Below are 18,352 nucleotides of genomic sequence, written 5' to 3' on the forward strand. Positions count from 1 at the left end.
ATAGAATGTAAAATTCTAAATTTACCAACTACAGTTAAGAGTCTTGGTAGTTTAAAGAATTCTTTGATTTACTAGAAGAGTGTAAATACCAGGATATGTTCCTGGTTTGTTTATAGGTTAATAAGCACAGAGTTGGGAATAAAGAGAAGGAATTAAAACCTTGATGTTTAACTACACAAAAATTAAGATAGAATTCCCAACAATTAAAGCTTGTATAAACAAATAAAAATAACAATGAAAAACAAAGATTCATTCTTTTTTGTCATTTGAAGTGATTGGCAGGGAACAAAAATACCTCTATTATTATTCTCATCCTAAGAAAGATGATTTGGGGGAGTTTGAGATGCTGAAGGGTACAGTTTAAGTAGTGCAACAAAGTCACAAAAATTAGGGATCAGTTAATAAAATTATGAGCAAAAATATATTTCTAAGAAAGGAACCTTAGATATTTCAATCAGTATTACTATATTTATTCTATAAGATTACTGAAGAAGACGCTATTTCCATTTGTTCTTGTTTGTAAGATAGGTAGTATTGCTAATTCAGTGATTACATAGAAGTAGATGTTAAATGTGAAATTCAGAGAAAGTTTAAATATAGGTACTAAAATTAGCATATAGGTAACAAGGCCATAGCTACTAGTTTCACAAAATAACAGATGAGATTAAAGGGGAAAATTTTAAAACCTTATAGCCTGGGACAAATAATTGCTGTAATTAGTTGAACTCAATTGTTCACTAATAAGATCATTATTTTAAAACTGACTAATATCTTAAGATCTAGTTAATAAAATGTTGGATAATAAGCGTATTTGATTGGGCTATGCTGAAAGGGTGGGGACTAACTTCTGGCATTGTATATTACTAGAAACTAAAGTCAGCATTTGGAAGATAGAATTTGGTCATTAAATTTTAATATATATTCCCCTCTCATTATTTTGACATTATACCTAATAGCAAATATCTCCCTTAGAGTACGGAAGTCAATTTTTATTTTTAGCTAGTAAAAAATGTATTAACTAAGAATGAATTATGGAGAATCAAATGTTGAAGCCATCAGTCAATTTAAACTTCCGGCTGAGGATCTTTTGAGGTGTGGTTAACTCATCATCCAGTCTTCCTAATTTTCAGAAATTTTAAAGCCTCAGACTTCTCCAAAGGAGCATGTATTTTGCCTCATCTCAAACCATTGTGTTTGACATTAGAGAATTATCTAGTTAAGGTGGGGCTTATAGAAGGAAAAATCCAAACTCTTCCCAGTTTCTCTTGTTACCATTGAGCTTTTTCATCTGTTTTCTGTTTGAGTTAGGTACTCCAAAGTAATATATGTGAAGTCAGTACTTTGGAATTGGAGGCAGAGAACTGATCTGCCAGTTGAAAGTAGACAGAATTATTTTATTGCTTTAGCTGTAGAGTCCTTTCAATACTTTCCCATCATAGTGATTGTTACTTGTGTGCTAAAATTTATTACTTGGTGAAATTTTTAATTATGGCTTTATATCAGACTTCCTAAATATAAGCTCACAGACAAATAAAGGATTAGAGCAATAGTCTAGGAAAGGACTATGTGCATGTTTTAATTTTTTGGTATTTTACCTTGTAACTCTACACTAGAAAACAAAAGAGAACTGACATAATTATTCAAGAATTGCAAATATTCCCACCTCAGATATCTTTTTAGTGTTCTGCCTTCAAGTTAGTTTTGTCTGGTCATTTTCTTAACTGGTAGGTTTGGATTGTGCTGTTAAATATCACATGTGGAGTATTAATAAATGGAATAAGGCTAATTGACATTCTTTTCTAAATGATTTGAAAAATTAAATTTAATTTTTGGAATGCCTAATGAATTCCTTTTTATAGGGCAGACTAACCAAGTGGACCCAGAGGTTGTTTAGGTGTTTGAACTAAATCCTCTTCTATTTTATCTTTGCCAAATTTGTGTGATTCTTTGACGGCTTTCTGTAGATTCTCTAGAGTGTATTATTTTAAATTCATATCTTAATTATATGTTTTAACTCATGTTATTTTGACTATATATAATGTAATTCCTTTCATACTTTGCGATTTTGAATGATTGATTTTTCTTATAGAGTTTTAATAATGTTGAAGCCGCAATGATTATTTTTCAAAGTGAAATTTACTAGTGCAATATGGTGACCTTCACTGCTTACCGTTCTTACTTCTCACAGGGGTAAAATCAAGCTGGAGCCTTCAAGAACGCAACTCTGGTGTTTTTTAACCAGCCAGAGGCTCGTGCCACCACTTTTACCCAGGTTACCCAAGCAAGTTATACATATATAAATATAATTAGTTTCTAAATGAATTTTGACTGGCCTGCATGTTACTCAGCTACATTCCTTGCCCATCCATTGGCAGTAAAATAAAAACATGCACAGCTGCTCTTATGCTGAGTCATAAAGCATGGTCAGGCAAGTCTGGCAACCCTAACTTTTTTTAAAAAATGAGTTAGCTGCTAATTTTCTTACATAGATTTTTATAGAAATTACATTCAGTGAAAAGTAAAAGTGCATGCCTTTATGAATTATTTAGTTACCATTTAACATTACAGAGTTTTGAACGTGCTAAGGGTCTAAAAGGAGAAATATAAAATACTCTTTGAAAAACTCTTGCAGAAAGCTTTCTCTCCCCTGCCCTTTCCTTAAATAAACAAAGCCCCAATGAGTGTACTTTGTTGGTATTTTTTTGTTCAGTGTCATATTAAATTTTTCTGAAGGGTAATCTGCAAATTAAAGCAATCCCTTATTCATGTGCAAACTTCCTAAAGGATGTTTTAATGTGATTAGAATGTAAATGAATTGGAATGTTATGTTTTGGCTGCTACCAGCATGGGTACAATTTTTATCTGCTTCATTTCAGAGAAAATGCCATCTCCCTATTTAGCAATTTACCAAAAGTTCTTTGTATTTAGAATACAATTCCCTTGGAGAATCTGTTGATATTTACCCCTAAAACTCTTGAGAATGAAAGAAAAGGAAATACATTTTATACACCAAAAGAAAGGAAGGAAGCAAGGAAGCAAGGAAGGAAGGAAGGAAGGAAGGAAGGAAATAAGTGTTATAGGTGGTATATTCATTCTGAAAAGAGATCTGGAATCCACTTTCTTCATCGTGTTGCTCCTCTGTACTTGGTGTTTTTGTCTCTCTTTTATTTCATCCAGACCTGCTGGGAAACTTTCTCTTGAAGAATATTATTTAAATATATCATGCACTGCAAATTCATATAGGAAGAGAATCAGTGTGAGCTTTTGCTCCTTTCGTGTTTATTAAATGAAGGGACCTCCTAGTCACGCAACTAAGGCAGTGAATGTAACACCTTTCTATGGGCTCCATTTGGAGGACCTTTCATTTCCTGATTTGAAATCACAGTTTTGTGCTAAAATATGTTAACCAAATTGCTCAACCCAACTTAGTTATTTTCAAGAAATGTTAATTAAATGTTTTGTCACTTAGATGCAGTTTCCTCTCCTTCTACCATTAAAATCATAAAACAACCCTAACATAAGCATATTTGCCTCTTTGGAAGGAGCAATAATCATGCCATTTTGGGAACATTCTTTTATATCTTAGAACAAAATATTCAGTCACTGGCACTCTACATTCATGAAAGATAATGCCTTATATTGGAGGAATGAAACCAATATCATTGGTCATATAAAGTGAGACCCAAGGTAAAAAATGCTCACAACTAAACACAGATACATACTAAAAACATATACACAGGGACTAGAGAGAATTATTTTTTCCTATTATATGTTAATTCTTCAGAAAAGTGTGAGATTTGACTCCTTAGGATAATGGCTTGTTTTTCCTAGTTTCTTAGAAAGAGGTAAGTTAGTTTTCTTATTCTCTGAGTATCATTTTCCAAGTTCCTGTGTAGAGAGGTGTATGAGGGAAAGTGACAATCAGGAATATCATCTACCAGTATTTAAGAGATTTAGCTGGAGTAAGTGTGGTGGAACACAAACTAAGTAGAACTGATGCAAGTGACTTCATTTATTCTCACCCTCACATTATTACACTTTCCAACTTCCTTGAATATGTCTCTGGCCAGAAAACATTGTCTGCTCCCTAAAAGAGTAGCATACTGAATTCCAACACAAGGGGTAGGAAGGGAGAGAAGGATGTGTAGAGATGGTTTGGGTAAGCAGTGGTAGAGTGGTTTCAATAGAAACCCATCTATAATTTTATACTGGAGAATGTGTAGTCTTCAAAGGAAAGTTTTCCAGTGGGATAGTGATTAAAGGATAAAAAAAGCTCTAAATATCCTTAATGTAAGAAAAAATTGACCAAACATGTGTCTTTGGGGCACTGTTAATATGCTGAGGGGTAGGTCAGCACGACATAAGGGTTCCTTTTGCCATCCCAAGACATATTTAAGACCCTGCTATTTATGGATTATAGAATTTTATAATGTATCTATTATAGAGACAAAAATGATTATCTGATAATATAGTATGATGATAATGATAGTTTTGATTTTGCCTTCTTCCTTATTAAGAAGAGCAGTTCCTTTCTAATATTAATGTATCACTTTGGCCTTAGGCCTATTCCAAAGTAAGCATAACCATCACTTGCATTGTTTCGATGTTAAGATTTTTCATGTAAAATGACCTAGAGTTCTTTAAGTACAGATTAGGATCCATGTGGAACAAAAGATTGCCATTTGTGGTGACCAAAATAGTTAGATATGGAATATTTGATTTAATTTATATTTGAATTATCTCTTTTTTAAAAAAAATTCCAATTTCTTTTATTGACTAAGTTAAGAATATACATTTTCCCCAAAATATATACAATATTTACTAATTACGTTTTCTCAAAAATATATCTTAACTTCATAATGAGAAAAAAAAGTGTGCCTTTGAAAAACTTAACAAGAAGTGATGTTTTCCCTCCCTTTTTCTGTTGTGATTAATTATTTTCAAAAATACTTTTACTTTCTGAAAGAAGGACTATGAGTCTGGCATGTAGATGTTTAACAATAGTTTGGAAAGTAAAAGTTAGAAGTATAATGTTTAAAAACGTGAAGTGAAATACTGTGTGTCTTGAAATTTATTTATTACATCATTAAGCAAAATATGATTCTGCCCTGTTTAACTCCTATGATTATAATTCCTCAGCACTTAGAGGAATCCAGCAGATTTTCAATAGTAAGAGCCCTGTAACATGAAGTTTTCACTAAAAAAAAAAGTTCAGCTAATATTTTCATCTGAAAATAAATGATTGTCAATGCCAGGCATAGCAAATAACAGTTTGTTATTCCTGTTTGATCTCTTGACTATCCTGACATTGAGGGAACATCCATATTTTCTTAAAGGTTGAGTAAGGAAGGGCTGTTCTAACAACATCATTCAGTCCACTTGTCTTCCAGCAAATAAGCACAAATAATAAAAAAGGAACCTAAAAATCTAAATTTTACCAAAGGGAAGAATAGAACTTGAAAATAAAAAACTGGTTCTATTTCTAAGTAGTTAATATATTGGTCTCTTACTCATGTGGCATTTTACAGTGAATGGTGCCTAGATTGGAGAATTTACAAATAGTCTTTATTTGAAAATTCTTCTTTTAAGTATATGAGTACTAATAATTCCATAAAATGATGTGTATTTGATAATTCTAATTGGTGAATTTGCACTGTAGTTAAAATTAATCATAATTATGACCTTATCTGAAGCTGAAGAGTTTTATATTCTTAATTTGATTCATTTGGTTTTTATTGGCTCTTTATACATTTTAACTGTTTTCGTCAACATATTTTATGATATTATGATATTTGCCTCTTATGTGATTTTAAGGAAGTCATTGAATTGATGTTATCAAGAAAGATTTTATAAATCAGAATTTCTTACCTATATCTCAGGCTTATTGTTTAAAGTAAACTTTTGTTTATAAAATATCCCAACATATGTTTAGCTTCATTCTACATTAATACATATAAAGATATGAATATAAGAAACCAATACTAAGTTCATGGTCATGAAACATGGGAATCAACAGTATCCCAACACTATCTTGAACCTACGATGTTTAATTACATATCACATCTACTAAATGTTTTAAATTGATAAAGATTGGCTTAACTTATGGATCATCAAAGAAATTCTCTAGGGAATCCTAGCAAAGTGGGGTACAGAAGACCTAGAGTCCAGCTACTGACTTGGTATGACTTTTGACAAGATGATTAAAGCCACATTTCCTTCTCTAACTAGACACTGGATTGGTTGGTGTTGAGGATTAATGTGTACCCTAGATTTTTTATTTGTAAACCAAATAAAGTTATTCAAGTAATAAATGTGACCGGTAGATCCTGTACTGTTCCACATCAGGGAAAAGATGGAGGAGGATGAGATATTGCCTTTCCTTAGAGAGGTTTCATTCTTTGCTGGGATTGTAGATCCATGTACATAGAGTAGAAACAGGAAAAACATTGTCAAAATGAGTCAGTTTTAGTTTTCCTGACTCCAGAGTTAAAGTACAGTTTACTTCATAGTTTCATCATAGGTCTGGTTAATTGGAAGCCTGATGTTTAGACAGCACTTCAGATTCTAAGGGTTGTTGGTCATTACCTACACAATTTAGAATCTTGAAGGATTTGTGTTTCTCTGTACTTACATGAGAATATTATATGTATTCCCTTGAATGTAAAAGTAAGTATTAGATAGGAGGTGTTAGAAGTAGTTAGTGGTAGAATAAAATAGTGCATGCATTGGTCATTCATTCATTTACCCAATAAACATCTATTAAACACAAACATTGTGATGGGTCCTAGGGATGCAGAGGTGGCAAAAGCATGATCTTTGCTTCGAAAGATTGTCTGGTGAGATACATCTTCTAGAAAAGCAGAATACTTTTATGTTGTACTTTTGAAAAAGTAATGATTTGACCTTTAAATATATAAATGTTTGGCTTCAATTAAAAAGATATCTATTAACTCTATGTCAGTACTAAGGCACTGCACTAAATGAAAGGCATTGTAGTTGATGTTACAGAGATCCTCTGGAAACTTTTGAACCAAGATTCCCTGGAATGTGTTGTCTGGTGACTTCTCCCAATCACTGTCAAGGACTAGCCTTCATTCTGTTATGAAGAAGTTCATTCATTCATTCATTTTTTAAAAATTGTTGAGTACCTGACGTGTAATATAGCCAGCACTGATGCAGGCTCTGATGCAGTCATTTGCCAATGTGGAGCACCCTGAATAAGGATTCTCATTTACCCCCAGGTCATCCCCCAATCTGTAATTGCAGTGTTATCCTTTTTCCTAAAAGGAATGTTTTCCATTTGTTATTGTGGGCTGTTTGTAGTTAGATTATATATGACCAAGCTTCACTTATTCTGATTACCTATGTCATGTTTCAATATCCAGTAAATGATAAGATCAGTATTTTCAGGTCCCTAATGTGTAACAGCTTTATGTGAATCAGATGGATGGGACTGATAGGTTAATTTAGCCATTTCTTAGTCAATTACATGTTTATAAACACAGCTACACTTATCAAAGAAAGAGTCTAATCAAAAGATCAAGGACAGGAAATGAGAAAAAGTCATATACTATTTCATTTAAAACAAAATATATTCAAATTTTAACAGTAAAGATATTATAATTGAGTGTCTAGTATTGTGATATACTTGGTGAGTAGAAAAAGAAATCAACAAACTTCAGGCACCTTATAATATATAATCCTTGATTTAAGTAGTTTGGTTAGATTTAAAAATAATCCTGAACGAGTTCTAATTGAGGATACATATATATTTATGCTTCTATCATTGGTATTGTTAAATTACACACACAAAAGCATTTTCAATCTTATCTATAGCTTATATAAACATTTTTACTTTATCAGCACCACTATGCCAAGGAAATATTTTATATAAAGAAAATTATTTTCAGGAAATAAAGGAACCAGCTTCCTCCGGAAATCCATAGAATCCTTAGCCCAAATATAATGTTTCCAGTACTGACTACAACATCTATTTTAGAGTGGGTTCAACATATTTCAATGTGCATTTTATCATATGCTTACCTTATCCCCTCTATAAAGTAGCTCCTATCAGCTCAGCCATTTCCTAATGTTATGCACTAATGGTAATAACATTGTAACAGGTCCGAGAATGCTGTGGCCCAAACTACTCTGATTCCATGTGGCACTCATACCTGGCCCTGTGTCATTCCTGCAGCATTTGAAGACCAGGTTAAAGACTGGATCCCTTCATTTATACTGATCCCATGAACGACCTGACCTGGCTAAAGTTTGTTGTATTTCAAGATTTAAAACAACTTCTTTCTATTATATTTTTCTTTTGGTGGTATTTGATTTAACCTAAAGGAAAACAAAACAACAACCAAAGATTCATTTCTGCCTTTATTAACCGGAGAGGTAAGAGTGCCAGAGTAACAAGTAGTTTCCAAATGCACAATGAAACACAGGAGTGCATTGGCCAAAGAGAATGCAAAATATCAGCTCTTGCTATAAAGCTAACAATGTGCTGCTGTCTTCAGAATTAGAAAACTATAGAATATATTTAATAACAACAAGTGGTATATGTTTTCATGTCAATGAAAAGTGGGTAAATTTAGATTGTTGCTGTTTATGTGCATCTGATCAAATCTTTTCTGCATTTGACATGAAAATACACTCATACAGCTTTTGTTGGTTGGGTCACAATTTTAGAATAAAACAAACTAGACCATTTGCAAACTAATTTACAAAAGCAAGATCACAGACCACAATACTACTCTGGCAGCTTACGTAAGCTCTCTGCATGATTTTATTTCAGAATCTCTCTCTATGCAGGAGCTTAATCAAAAATTATTTAAGTTGTTAGCACCATATTTTTAAAGGAAAAAATTTTGTGGTGCTGTATCTAATCTTGTGACCCCCACTTCTACTAAAGCGGACTGGCATTATGTTTAAGATATTCTTAAATTACAGATCAAGGAAATGAATACAGAAGACTTAAGGGCACGCCCTTGAAATTTTTATATTGTAGATTAAAGAAAATATTTTAAAAGCTTTTCTGTGGAATTGATTTTCAGAAGCTAAATGCAACTAGTTCATCTGAAGGCAGCACTGTTGACATAGGAGCTCCCGCTGAGGGAGAACAACCTGAGGTTGAACCTGAAGAATCTCTGGAACCTGAAGCCTGTTTTACGGAAGGTGAGGAAACAATGTGTGTATGCTCATTAGACTTCTCTGATCTAGCCATCTATTCTCTCCCTCCCGGGCTCGCTCTAATCGTCCATATCTATCCAGCAACTGTTCCTTTACTTGTCTGTTCGTTGCTTTTTCTATATCAAAACACAGATGATTTTTGAAAAGGTAAGATTTAATTTATGTAATCAGATATTCTATTTTTGTGAATTCTGTTCCACTTTAAGAAATGCTGTTAACTATCTGGGTTTTTTGGTGGCCTTCTAGAATCTTTGATAGGAGAGAAAGCCAAATCATACATCTCTCTCTTTAGCTTTAAAAAAACAAAGAAAAAAATTTTAAATCAAAGAAGTAATTTATTGTTTACTGTTTTGTCAGGTCATAATGGGTATGAATTGATTAATGTATATTTCAAACTGTCCATGAATAACAATTACCTGTATCTGTCAAGGTCAAATATTTTTTATTAGCTCCGAATGATACTAGATTGTAGATAATGAAATGCCAAAATATACTGAGCCATATAATACAGGGCTTCATGCCATTGGAGTAATACTAAGAGGATTTTGTGAAGAAAACTAAAATTATGTTATTTGAGGTATGCATCAGTTATCTCTTGAACAATAATGCTGTGTATCAAACCACCCAGAACTTCTTATCATATAACAAAAAAACGTATATTTTTGCTCACAAGCCCATGGCTGGCTAGGTGGTTTTGCTGATCTTGGTTAAGATTAGTCATACGGCTGAGGTCTTAGATGAGACTGCTGCCTGACTCAGCTCCATCCACACACTGGCCCAGGCTTGTTCTCATAGCGAAAGCAAAGGAGCAGGAGAGGAAGCCTAAATGCCAAGCACTTACTCCTCCACTTACATCAGGTTTGCTTCTGTCCTGTTCACCAAAGCAGAGTCACCAATCCAGATTCAATGTGGGAATGCGCTACATACAAAGAGGCATAAAAAATTAGTGCGATATTACAGAGTATGAAATTCCTTATATTTCTTATATAAATCACTATCATAGGTACAGAACTTTTTCTCTAAAGCCCTAGGAATCACTTCATTCTTAACTCATTTTTTTTAGTTAACAGCTATTTAACAATTCATACTATGTCTTAGACCCAGATTCAAAAGTAATTGCTTAAGCAAAAGTTTATTTTAATAACAATGACTGTAGTAATGCTATTTAATTACAACTAATTCTAAAAGTGTTTCATTCATTTTCATTTTATTTAAGAACGTTAAAGCAGTTTTAATTTAGACTTAAGCTAACTTTAAAAATATGTGATTTTACAAATGTTAGAAATCAAAATTGAGGTCAAGAGATTGAAGGCTTTTGCAGATGATTATGTTACATACACCTATTGCTTTTGGACTTAAACGCATTGGAGAAAACAAATATTTATATATTAATTGTCAATTTTTAAATTATTTCAGAGAAAGAGCTATTTGTTCAGCATAAGTTATGAGGGAAGCCACTTTTCTTCACTGTTTCCTCCAAAATTCTGCACACATTTCAGTGACGTTGATTATGAAAAAAATTATGACTTCACGAAACATTTAAGTGGTATATCACAAAAATAATTTCTGTAGCATTAGTTATTACTCCTTCCCAGACCATTAGCTTATTTTTAGGGTCACAATATATGCATAATAATATTTATGGTAGTATCAGCATTTGTCTTTTGTGAAGTTAAAAAAAGCATTTAAGTATGAAATGTCACCAACATAACATTATAGAAAACAAAAATAATACATAGACACCCACCAACCAACTTTAACAATTTGAATATTTTTGTAATATTTGCTTCAGACTTTTTATTTAGGAATAAAACAGATACAGATTTGGCCCCTTTTGTACCCTTTCAGTATCCCATTCCCTTGCTTTTCTCTCAGAAGTGAATCAGTATCCCAAATTTGGCATTTATCCTTCCCACTAATGTTGGTCTTTTTATGTTAAACAGTGTTTTTTCATCCCATATCCTCTTTAGGGGAAAAAAAAACCCTTAAATCCAGTTCCATTTAATTCATTACAACAAATATTTTCAGGGCATGTAATTCTTCTTAATCCTTTGGGAGTCAGAAACGTGAGAAAGATCTTGCCTCAAAGAAACAAGAAATACAATGCTATTTCTTTCTTTCTTGAGAAACTAATAACATTTAAGGGGACTTCATTAAATTTTCATGAAACAAAGGATATGATCTGGCTGACATTATAAAGTAGCATCTGTTAAACATTTATGCATTAAAATATTAAGCTCCTTCAAAATGAGGTTTCCATTTTTCTATTCATTGAAGGAGAGCTCTCTGTCATGGTTAAAACTCTATGTCATGACTCCTCTCTCACACCCCAGCTCCCCAATATACTGTGTGCTGCCAGGTCCTGTCAACTCAGCAGTGTCTTTTGATTCCTGACCACTATCACTAGCATTACCCTTGCTTTCACTTTCTTTAATGTTAAGTTGATTGAATCTCATAGACTCTGGACTCCTTTTCCATCTTCTCTCTTCTAGTCATCCACTGCCTTGTGCAGGTAAAGATCATTCTAAATCAGTATTCTTATCAGGTAAATCTCCATAACTCCCAAATAAATCCTTCAATGTTTTCCCCATTAGATAGCACATAAAATCTAAGTTCTCTAACTGAATCATTCGAGTCCTTTTGAAATTGGGTTTAGAGTGTCTTTTCTAGTCTTGACTCCCAATTCTCTGCTTCATACAATTTCTAGACTTTTCCATCACCAAGGTTTATTAATATCACTTTTTCTGCATTCCTTTACAGCTCCATGTACTAGACCTGATTCTTACACATCCTTCAAAGTCTAGCCCCAAGTCCACTTTTTCTGTAAAGCTCAGTATTAGAAATTTATTTTTTAACATCTTTATTGGAGTATAATGGTTTTACAATGGTGTGTCAGTTTCTGCTCTATAACAAAGTGAATCACCTATACGTATACATATATCCCCATATCTCCTCCCTCTTGCATCTCCCTCCCAACCTCCCTATCCCACCCCTCTAGGTGGTCACAAAGCACCAAACTGAGCTCCCTGCGCTATGCATCTTCTCCCCACTAGCTGTCTGTTTTACATTTGGTAGTGTATATATGTGCATGCCATTCTCTTACTTCATCCCAGCTAACCCTTCCCCCTCCCTGTGTCCTCAAGTCTGTTCTCTACATGTGCATCTTTATTCCTGTCCTGCCCCTAAGTTCTTCAGAACTTTTTTTTTTTTAGACTCTCTCTCTATATATGTTACAATACAGTATTTGTTTTTCTCTTTCTGAGTTACTTCACTGTGTATGACAGATTCTAGGTCTGTCCACCTCACTACAAATAACTCAATTTCGTTTCTTTTTATGGCTGAGTAATATTCCATTATATATATGTGCCACATCTTCTTTACCCATTCATCTGTCGATGGACACGTAGGTTGCTTCCATATCCTGGCTATTGTAAATAGAGATGCGATGAACATTGTGGTACATGACTTTTTTTGAATTATGGTTTTCTCTGGGTATATGCCCAGTAGTGGGATTGCTGGGTTGTATGGTAGTTCTATTTTTAGTTATTTAAGGACCCTCCATACTGTTCTCCATAGTGGCTGTATCAATTTACATTCCTACCAACAGTGCAGGAGTGTTCCCTTTTCTCCATACCCTCTCCAGAATTTATTGTTTGTAGATTTTTTGATGATGGTCATTCTGACCAGTGTGAGGTGATACCTTATTGAAGTTTTGATTTGCATTTCTCTAATGATTACTGATGTTGAGCATCCTTTCATGTGTTTGTTGACAATCTGTATATCTTCTTTGGAGAAATGTCTATTTAGGTCTTCTGCCCATTTTTGGATTGGATTGTTTGTTTTTTTGATATTGAGCTGCATGAGCTGTTTATATATTTTGGAGATTAATCCTTTTTCCGTTGATTCATTTGCAAATATCTTCTCCCATTCTGAGGGTTGTCTTTTTGTCTTGTTTATGGTTTCTTTTGCTGTGCAAAAGCTTTTAAGTTTCATTAGGTCCCATTTGATTATTTTTGTTTTTATTTCCTTTTCTCTAGGAGGTAGGTCAAAAAGGATCTTGCTGTGATTTATGTCATAGAGTGTTCTGCCTATGTTTTCCTCTAAGAGTTTTATAGTGTCTGGCCTTACATTTAGGTCTTTAATCCATTTTGAGTTTATTTTTGCACATGGTGTTAGGAAGTGTTCTAATTTCATTCTTTGACATGTAGCTATCCAGTTTTCCCAGCACCACTTATTGAAGAGGTTGTCATTTCTCCATTGTATATTCTTGCCTCCTTTATCAAAGGTAAGGTGACCATATGTGCATGGGTTAATTTCTGGGCTTTCTATCCTGTTCCATTTATCTATATTTCTGGGTTTTTTGCCAGTACCATACTGTCTTGATTATTGTAGCTTTGTAGTATAGTTTGAAGTCAGGGAACCTGATTCCTCCAGCTCTGTTTTTCTTTCATAAGATTGCTTTTGCTATTTGGGGTCTTTTGTTTTCCCATACAAATTGTGAAACTTTTTGTTCTAGTTCTGTGGAAAATGCCATTGGTAGTGTGATAGGGATTGCATTGAATCTGTAGATTGCTTTGGGTAGAATAGTCATTTTCACAATATTGATTCTTCCAATCCAAGAACATGGTATATCTCTCCATCTATTTGTATCATCTTTATTTTCTTTCATCAGTGTCTTATAGTTTCCTACATACAGGTCTTTTGTCTCCTTAGGTAGGTTTATTCCTAGGTATTTTATTCTTTTTGTTGCAATGGTAAATGCAAGTGTTTCCATAATTTCTCTTTCAGATTTTTCATCATTAGTGTATAGGAATGCAAGAGATTTCTGTGCATTAATTTTGTATCCTGCTACTTTATCAAATTCATTGATTCGCTCTACTAGTTTTCTGGTAGCATGTTTAGGATTCTCTATGTATGGGATCATGTCATCTGCAAACAGGGACAGTTTTACTTCTTCTTTAACATTTTGGATTCCTTTTATTTCTTTTTCCTCTCTGATTGCTGTTTGAAAATTTCCAAAACTATGTTGAATAACAGTGGTGAGAGTGGGCAACCTTATCTTGTTCCTGATCTTAGTGGAAATGGTTTCAGCTTTTCACCATTGAGAACGATGTTGGCTGTGGGTTTGTCATATATGGCCTTTATTATGTTGAGGTAAGTTCCCTCTATGCCTACTTTCTGGAGGGTTTTTGTCATAAATGGGTGTTGAATTTTGTCAAAAGCTTTTTCTGCATCTATTGAGATGATCATGTGGTTTTTCTCATTCAATTCGTTAATATGGTTTATCACATTGATTGATTAGTGTATATTGAGGAATCCTTGCATTCCTGGGATAAACCCCACTTGATCATGTTGTATGATCCTTTTAATGTGCTGTTGGAGTCTGTTTGCTAGTATTTTATTGAGGATTTTTGCATCTATATTCACCAGTGGTATTGGCCTGTAGTTTTCTTTCTTTGTGACATCTTTATCTGGTTTCGGTATCAGGGTGATGCTGGCCTTGTAGAATGTGTTTGGGAGTGTTCCTCCCTCTGCTATATTTTGGAAGAGTTTGAGAAGGATACGTGTTAGCTCTTCTCTTAATGTTTGATAGAATTCGCCTCTGAAGCCATCTGGTCCTGGGCTTTTGTTTGTTGGAAGATTTTTAATCACAGTTTCAGTTTCAGTGCTTGTGATTTGTCTGTTTATATTTTCTGCTTCTTCCTGGTTCAGTCTCAGAATGTTGTGCTTTTCTAAGAATTTGTCCAGTTCTTCCAGGTTGTCCATTTTATTGGCATATAGTTGCTTGTAGTAATCTCTCATGATCCTTTGTATTTCTGCAGTGTCAGTTGTTACTTCTTCTTTTTCATTTCTAATTCTATTGAGTCTTCTCCCTTTTATTCTTGATGATTCTGGCTAATGGTTTGTTGATTTTGTTTATCTTCTCAAGGAACCATCCTTGAGTTTTATTGATCTTTGCTATCGTTTCCTTCATTTCTTTTTTATTTATTTCTGATCTGATCTTTACGATTTCTTTCCTTGTGCTAACTTTGGGGTTTTTTGTTCTTCTTTGTCTAATTGCTTTAGGTGTAAGGTTAGGTTGTTTATTTGAGATTTTTCTTGTTTCTTGAGGTAGGATCGTATTGCTATAAACTTCCTCTTAGAACTTCTTTTGCTGCATCCCATAGATTTTGGGTCATCGTGTTTTCATTGTGATTTGTTTCTAGGTATTTTTTTATTTCCCCTTTGATTTCTTCAGTGATCTCTTGGTTATTTAGTAGCATATTTTTTAGCCTCCCTGTGTTTGTATTTTTTACAGATTTTTTTCCAGTGACTGATATCTAGTCTCATAGCGTTGTGGTCGGAAAAGATACTTGATAAGATTTCAGTTTTCTTAAATTTACCAAGGCTTGATTTGTGACCCAAGATATGATCTATCCTGAAGAATGTTCCATAAGCACTTGAGAAGAAAGTGTATTCTGTTGATTTTTGATGGAATGTCCTATAAATATCAATTAAGTCCATCTTGTTTAATGTATCATTTAAAGCTTGTGTTTCCTTATTTATTTTCATTTTGGATGATCTGTCCATAGGTGAAAGTGGGGTGTTAAAGTCCCCTACTATGATTGTGTTACTGCTGATGTCCCTTTTTATGGCTGTTAGTATTTGCCTTATGTATTGAGGTGCTCCTATGTTGGGTGCATAAATATTTTCAATTGTTATATCTTCTTCTTGGATTGATCCCTTGATCATTATGTAGTGTCCTTCTTTGTCTCTTGTAATAGTCTTTGTTTTAAAGTGTATTTTGTCTAATATGAGAATTACTACTCCAGCTTTCTTTTGATTTCCATTTGCATGGAATATCTTTTTCCATCCCCTCACTTTCAGTCTGTATGTGTCCCTAGGTCTGAGGTGGGTCTCTTGTAGACAGCATATATACGGGTTTTATTTTTGTATCCATTCAGCCAGTCTGTGTCTTTTGGTGGGAGCATTTAATCCATTTACATTTAAGGTAATTATCAATATGTATGTTCCTATTACCATTTTCTTAATTTTGGGGGTTTATTATTGTAGGTCTTTTCCTTCTCTTGTGTTTCTTGCCTAGAGAAGTTCCTTTAGCATTTGTTGTAAAGCTGGTGTCATGGTGCTGAATTCTCTTAGCTTTTGCTTGTCTCTAACGGTTTTAATTTCTCCGTTGAATCTGAATGATATCCTTGCTGGGTAGAGTAATCTTGGTTGTATGTTTTTCCTTTTCATCACTTTCAATATGTCCTGCCACTCCCTTCTGGCTTGCAGAGTTTCTGCTGAAAGATCAGCTGTTAACCTTATGGGGATTCCCTTGTAAAAAATATGGAACACTTCATGAATTTGCCTGTCATCCTTGTGCAGGGGCCATGCTAATCTTCTCTGTATCATTCCAGTGTTTTATATGTGTTGCCAAAGTGAGCGCAGTATTAGAAATTAATCTGCTAGTAAACTCTCACAATACCTATTTTGCTTTCTATAACTGTAATATCTGTGGGCAAATCTCCCCTACTCAAAATACACATTCTTTTTAGAACAAGGCTGTGTTTCACACATTCTAGTTTTATAATTTGTCCAATATAATTCCTTGAATAAACAGTTATTCAATAAATATTTGTTGACAAGCCTTTGATATAGTAGACTGCAAAGGTGTCTATTACATTATTGCTGATAATAGCTAGAGTTAAAGAAACATAAATATTCAATAATAGGTGGTGTGATGAATTGGGAGACTGGGATTGACATATGTACACTAATATGTACAAAATGGATAACTGATAAGAACTTACTGTATAAAAAAATAAATAAAATACAAAAAAAATTCAATAATAGTGGAATCTTTATATAAATTTTGTTTATGTCTGGTAATCTTATTTAGAGAAGCATGTGAAACCTTTCAAAATTCTATTTACTTGTAACAAAAAGGGAAATGTTTATATTATACCATTGTTAACTAATTAGAAATCAAATATATATAAAGTCTGTATATGAGTGGAATCATACTCATAGGATAAGGATAGGATGGAAATATCAACTTTTGGTGATTTTACTTCTTTCTGTTGTTCTATAATATGTTTCTATAATGCAATATAATTCATTATAATAGTCCCATAAACACTAAAAAATGTTGTTGAATGAATGAGTAAAAAAAGTATAGATGATTTCTATTTCTACAAGTGAAAGCCATATTAAAAACTAGTTATTTACAATATATCAGGTAATAATGTAGATGAATCTCACACCAACACAAATATACATAATCAAAGAGTAATTTTTTTCTTCATTTACTTTGACATATTTCAGACTGTGTGCGGAAGTTTAAGTGTTGTCAGATAAGCATAGAAGAAGGCAAAGGGAAACTCTGGTGGAACTTGAGAAAAACTTGCTATAAGATAGTGGAGCATAACTGGTTTGAAACCTTCATCGTCTTCATGATTCTACTCAGCAGTGGGGCACTGGTAGGTGAAATATGATTTGCTCTTTTACTTTTACCTGAAATCCTTCACCTTTCCCCTTAATGAACCTCCTCTTACATGTTTTTACAGCAAGGTGTTTGTGAATATGAGAGACATTGTATGACATTTTTAGCACAGTACTTAAATAGCAATTTTCATTGTTCTGGAATAGGCCTCAAATTGAATCAAATTTAGATCAGTATGATTTTTTGTGAATATTTAAGGAAGGATCTTTCTTTTAGTCATCAGAACCAGTTCCTGTTAAGAATGAGTATGTAGACATGATATAGGATTATCAGCTAAATATCAAACTGTTTAACATAAGCTCCACTGCTACATAAAACCCACCTGTCTTGTTCATGCTGATTCACTAGTGCCAATCACATTGAATGGCAAATAGTAAACTAACTTAATTACCAATGAGTAGCAAAGTGAAAGCATTACAAACTTATTTTATATCTGATTTCATTCCACAGAATGGTCAATTTGGTCAAAATATTGATTAATATAATGAAAACAGTGTGTCCCGTTTTCCATTTGGTAATGTAAATGTGGTTACATTTCTTTTATTTGTTTATTTTTCTATTAGTTGCTAGTGTTTGGTGAGTTGATTTTAGTAGGAGGATCATGGCATTATATCTGGAGGCCTCAAAGCCCACCTCTGATTTGATTAAGGATTCTGCAGCCTGTCATGTACTTGG

The 18,352-nt window shown here is 33.5% G+C and overlaps 1 protein-coding gene across 8 annotated transcripts in view; it reads left to right on the forward strand.

Moving 5' to 3' along the window:
• The window catches only part of LOC309963232 (sodium channel protein type 2 subunit alpha), a gene marked incomplete at its 5' end in the record, with an annotated part of 90,033 nt that overhangs the window by 52,371 nt on the left and 19,310 nt on the right, over positions 1-18,352 (forward strand). For all 8 annotated transcript variants that reach the window (XM_082841503.1, XM_082841504.1, XM_082841506.1 and 5 more), the window contains 2 exons: positions 9,057-9,177; positions 17,500-17,654. In XM_082841503.1, the coding sequence (XP_082697629.1) occupies positions 9,057-9,177; positions 17,500-17,654 (276 nt within the window). The remainder of the gene's footprint in view (positions 1-9,056; positions 9,178-17,499; positions 17,655-18,352) is intronic.

Source organism: Leucopleurus acutus (assembly GCF_964270905.1).
Source record: "Leucopleurus acutus genome assembly, chromosome: 6".
NCBI lineage: Eukaryota > Metazoa > Chordata > Mammalia > Artiodactyla > Delphinidae > Leucopleurus > Leucopleurus acutus.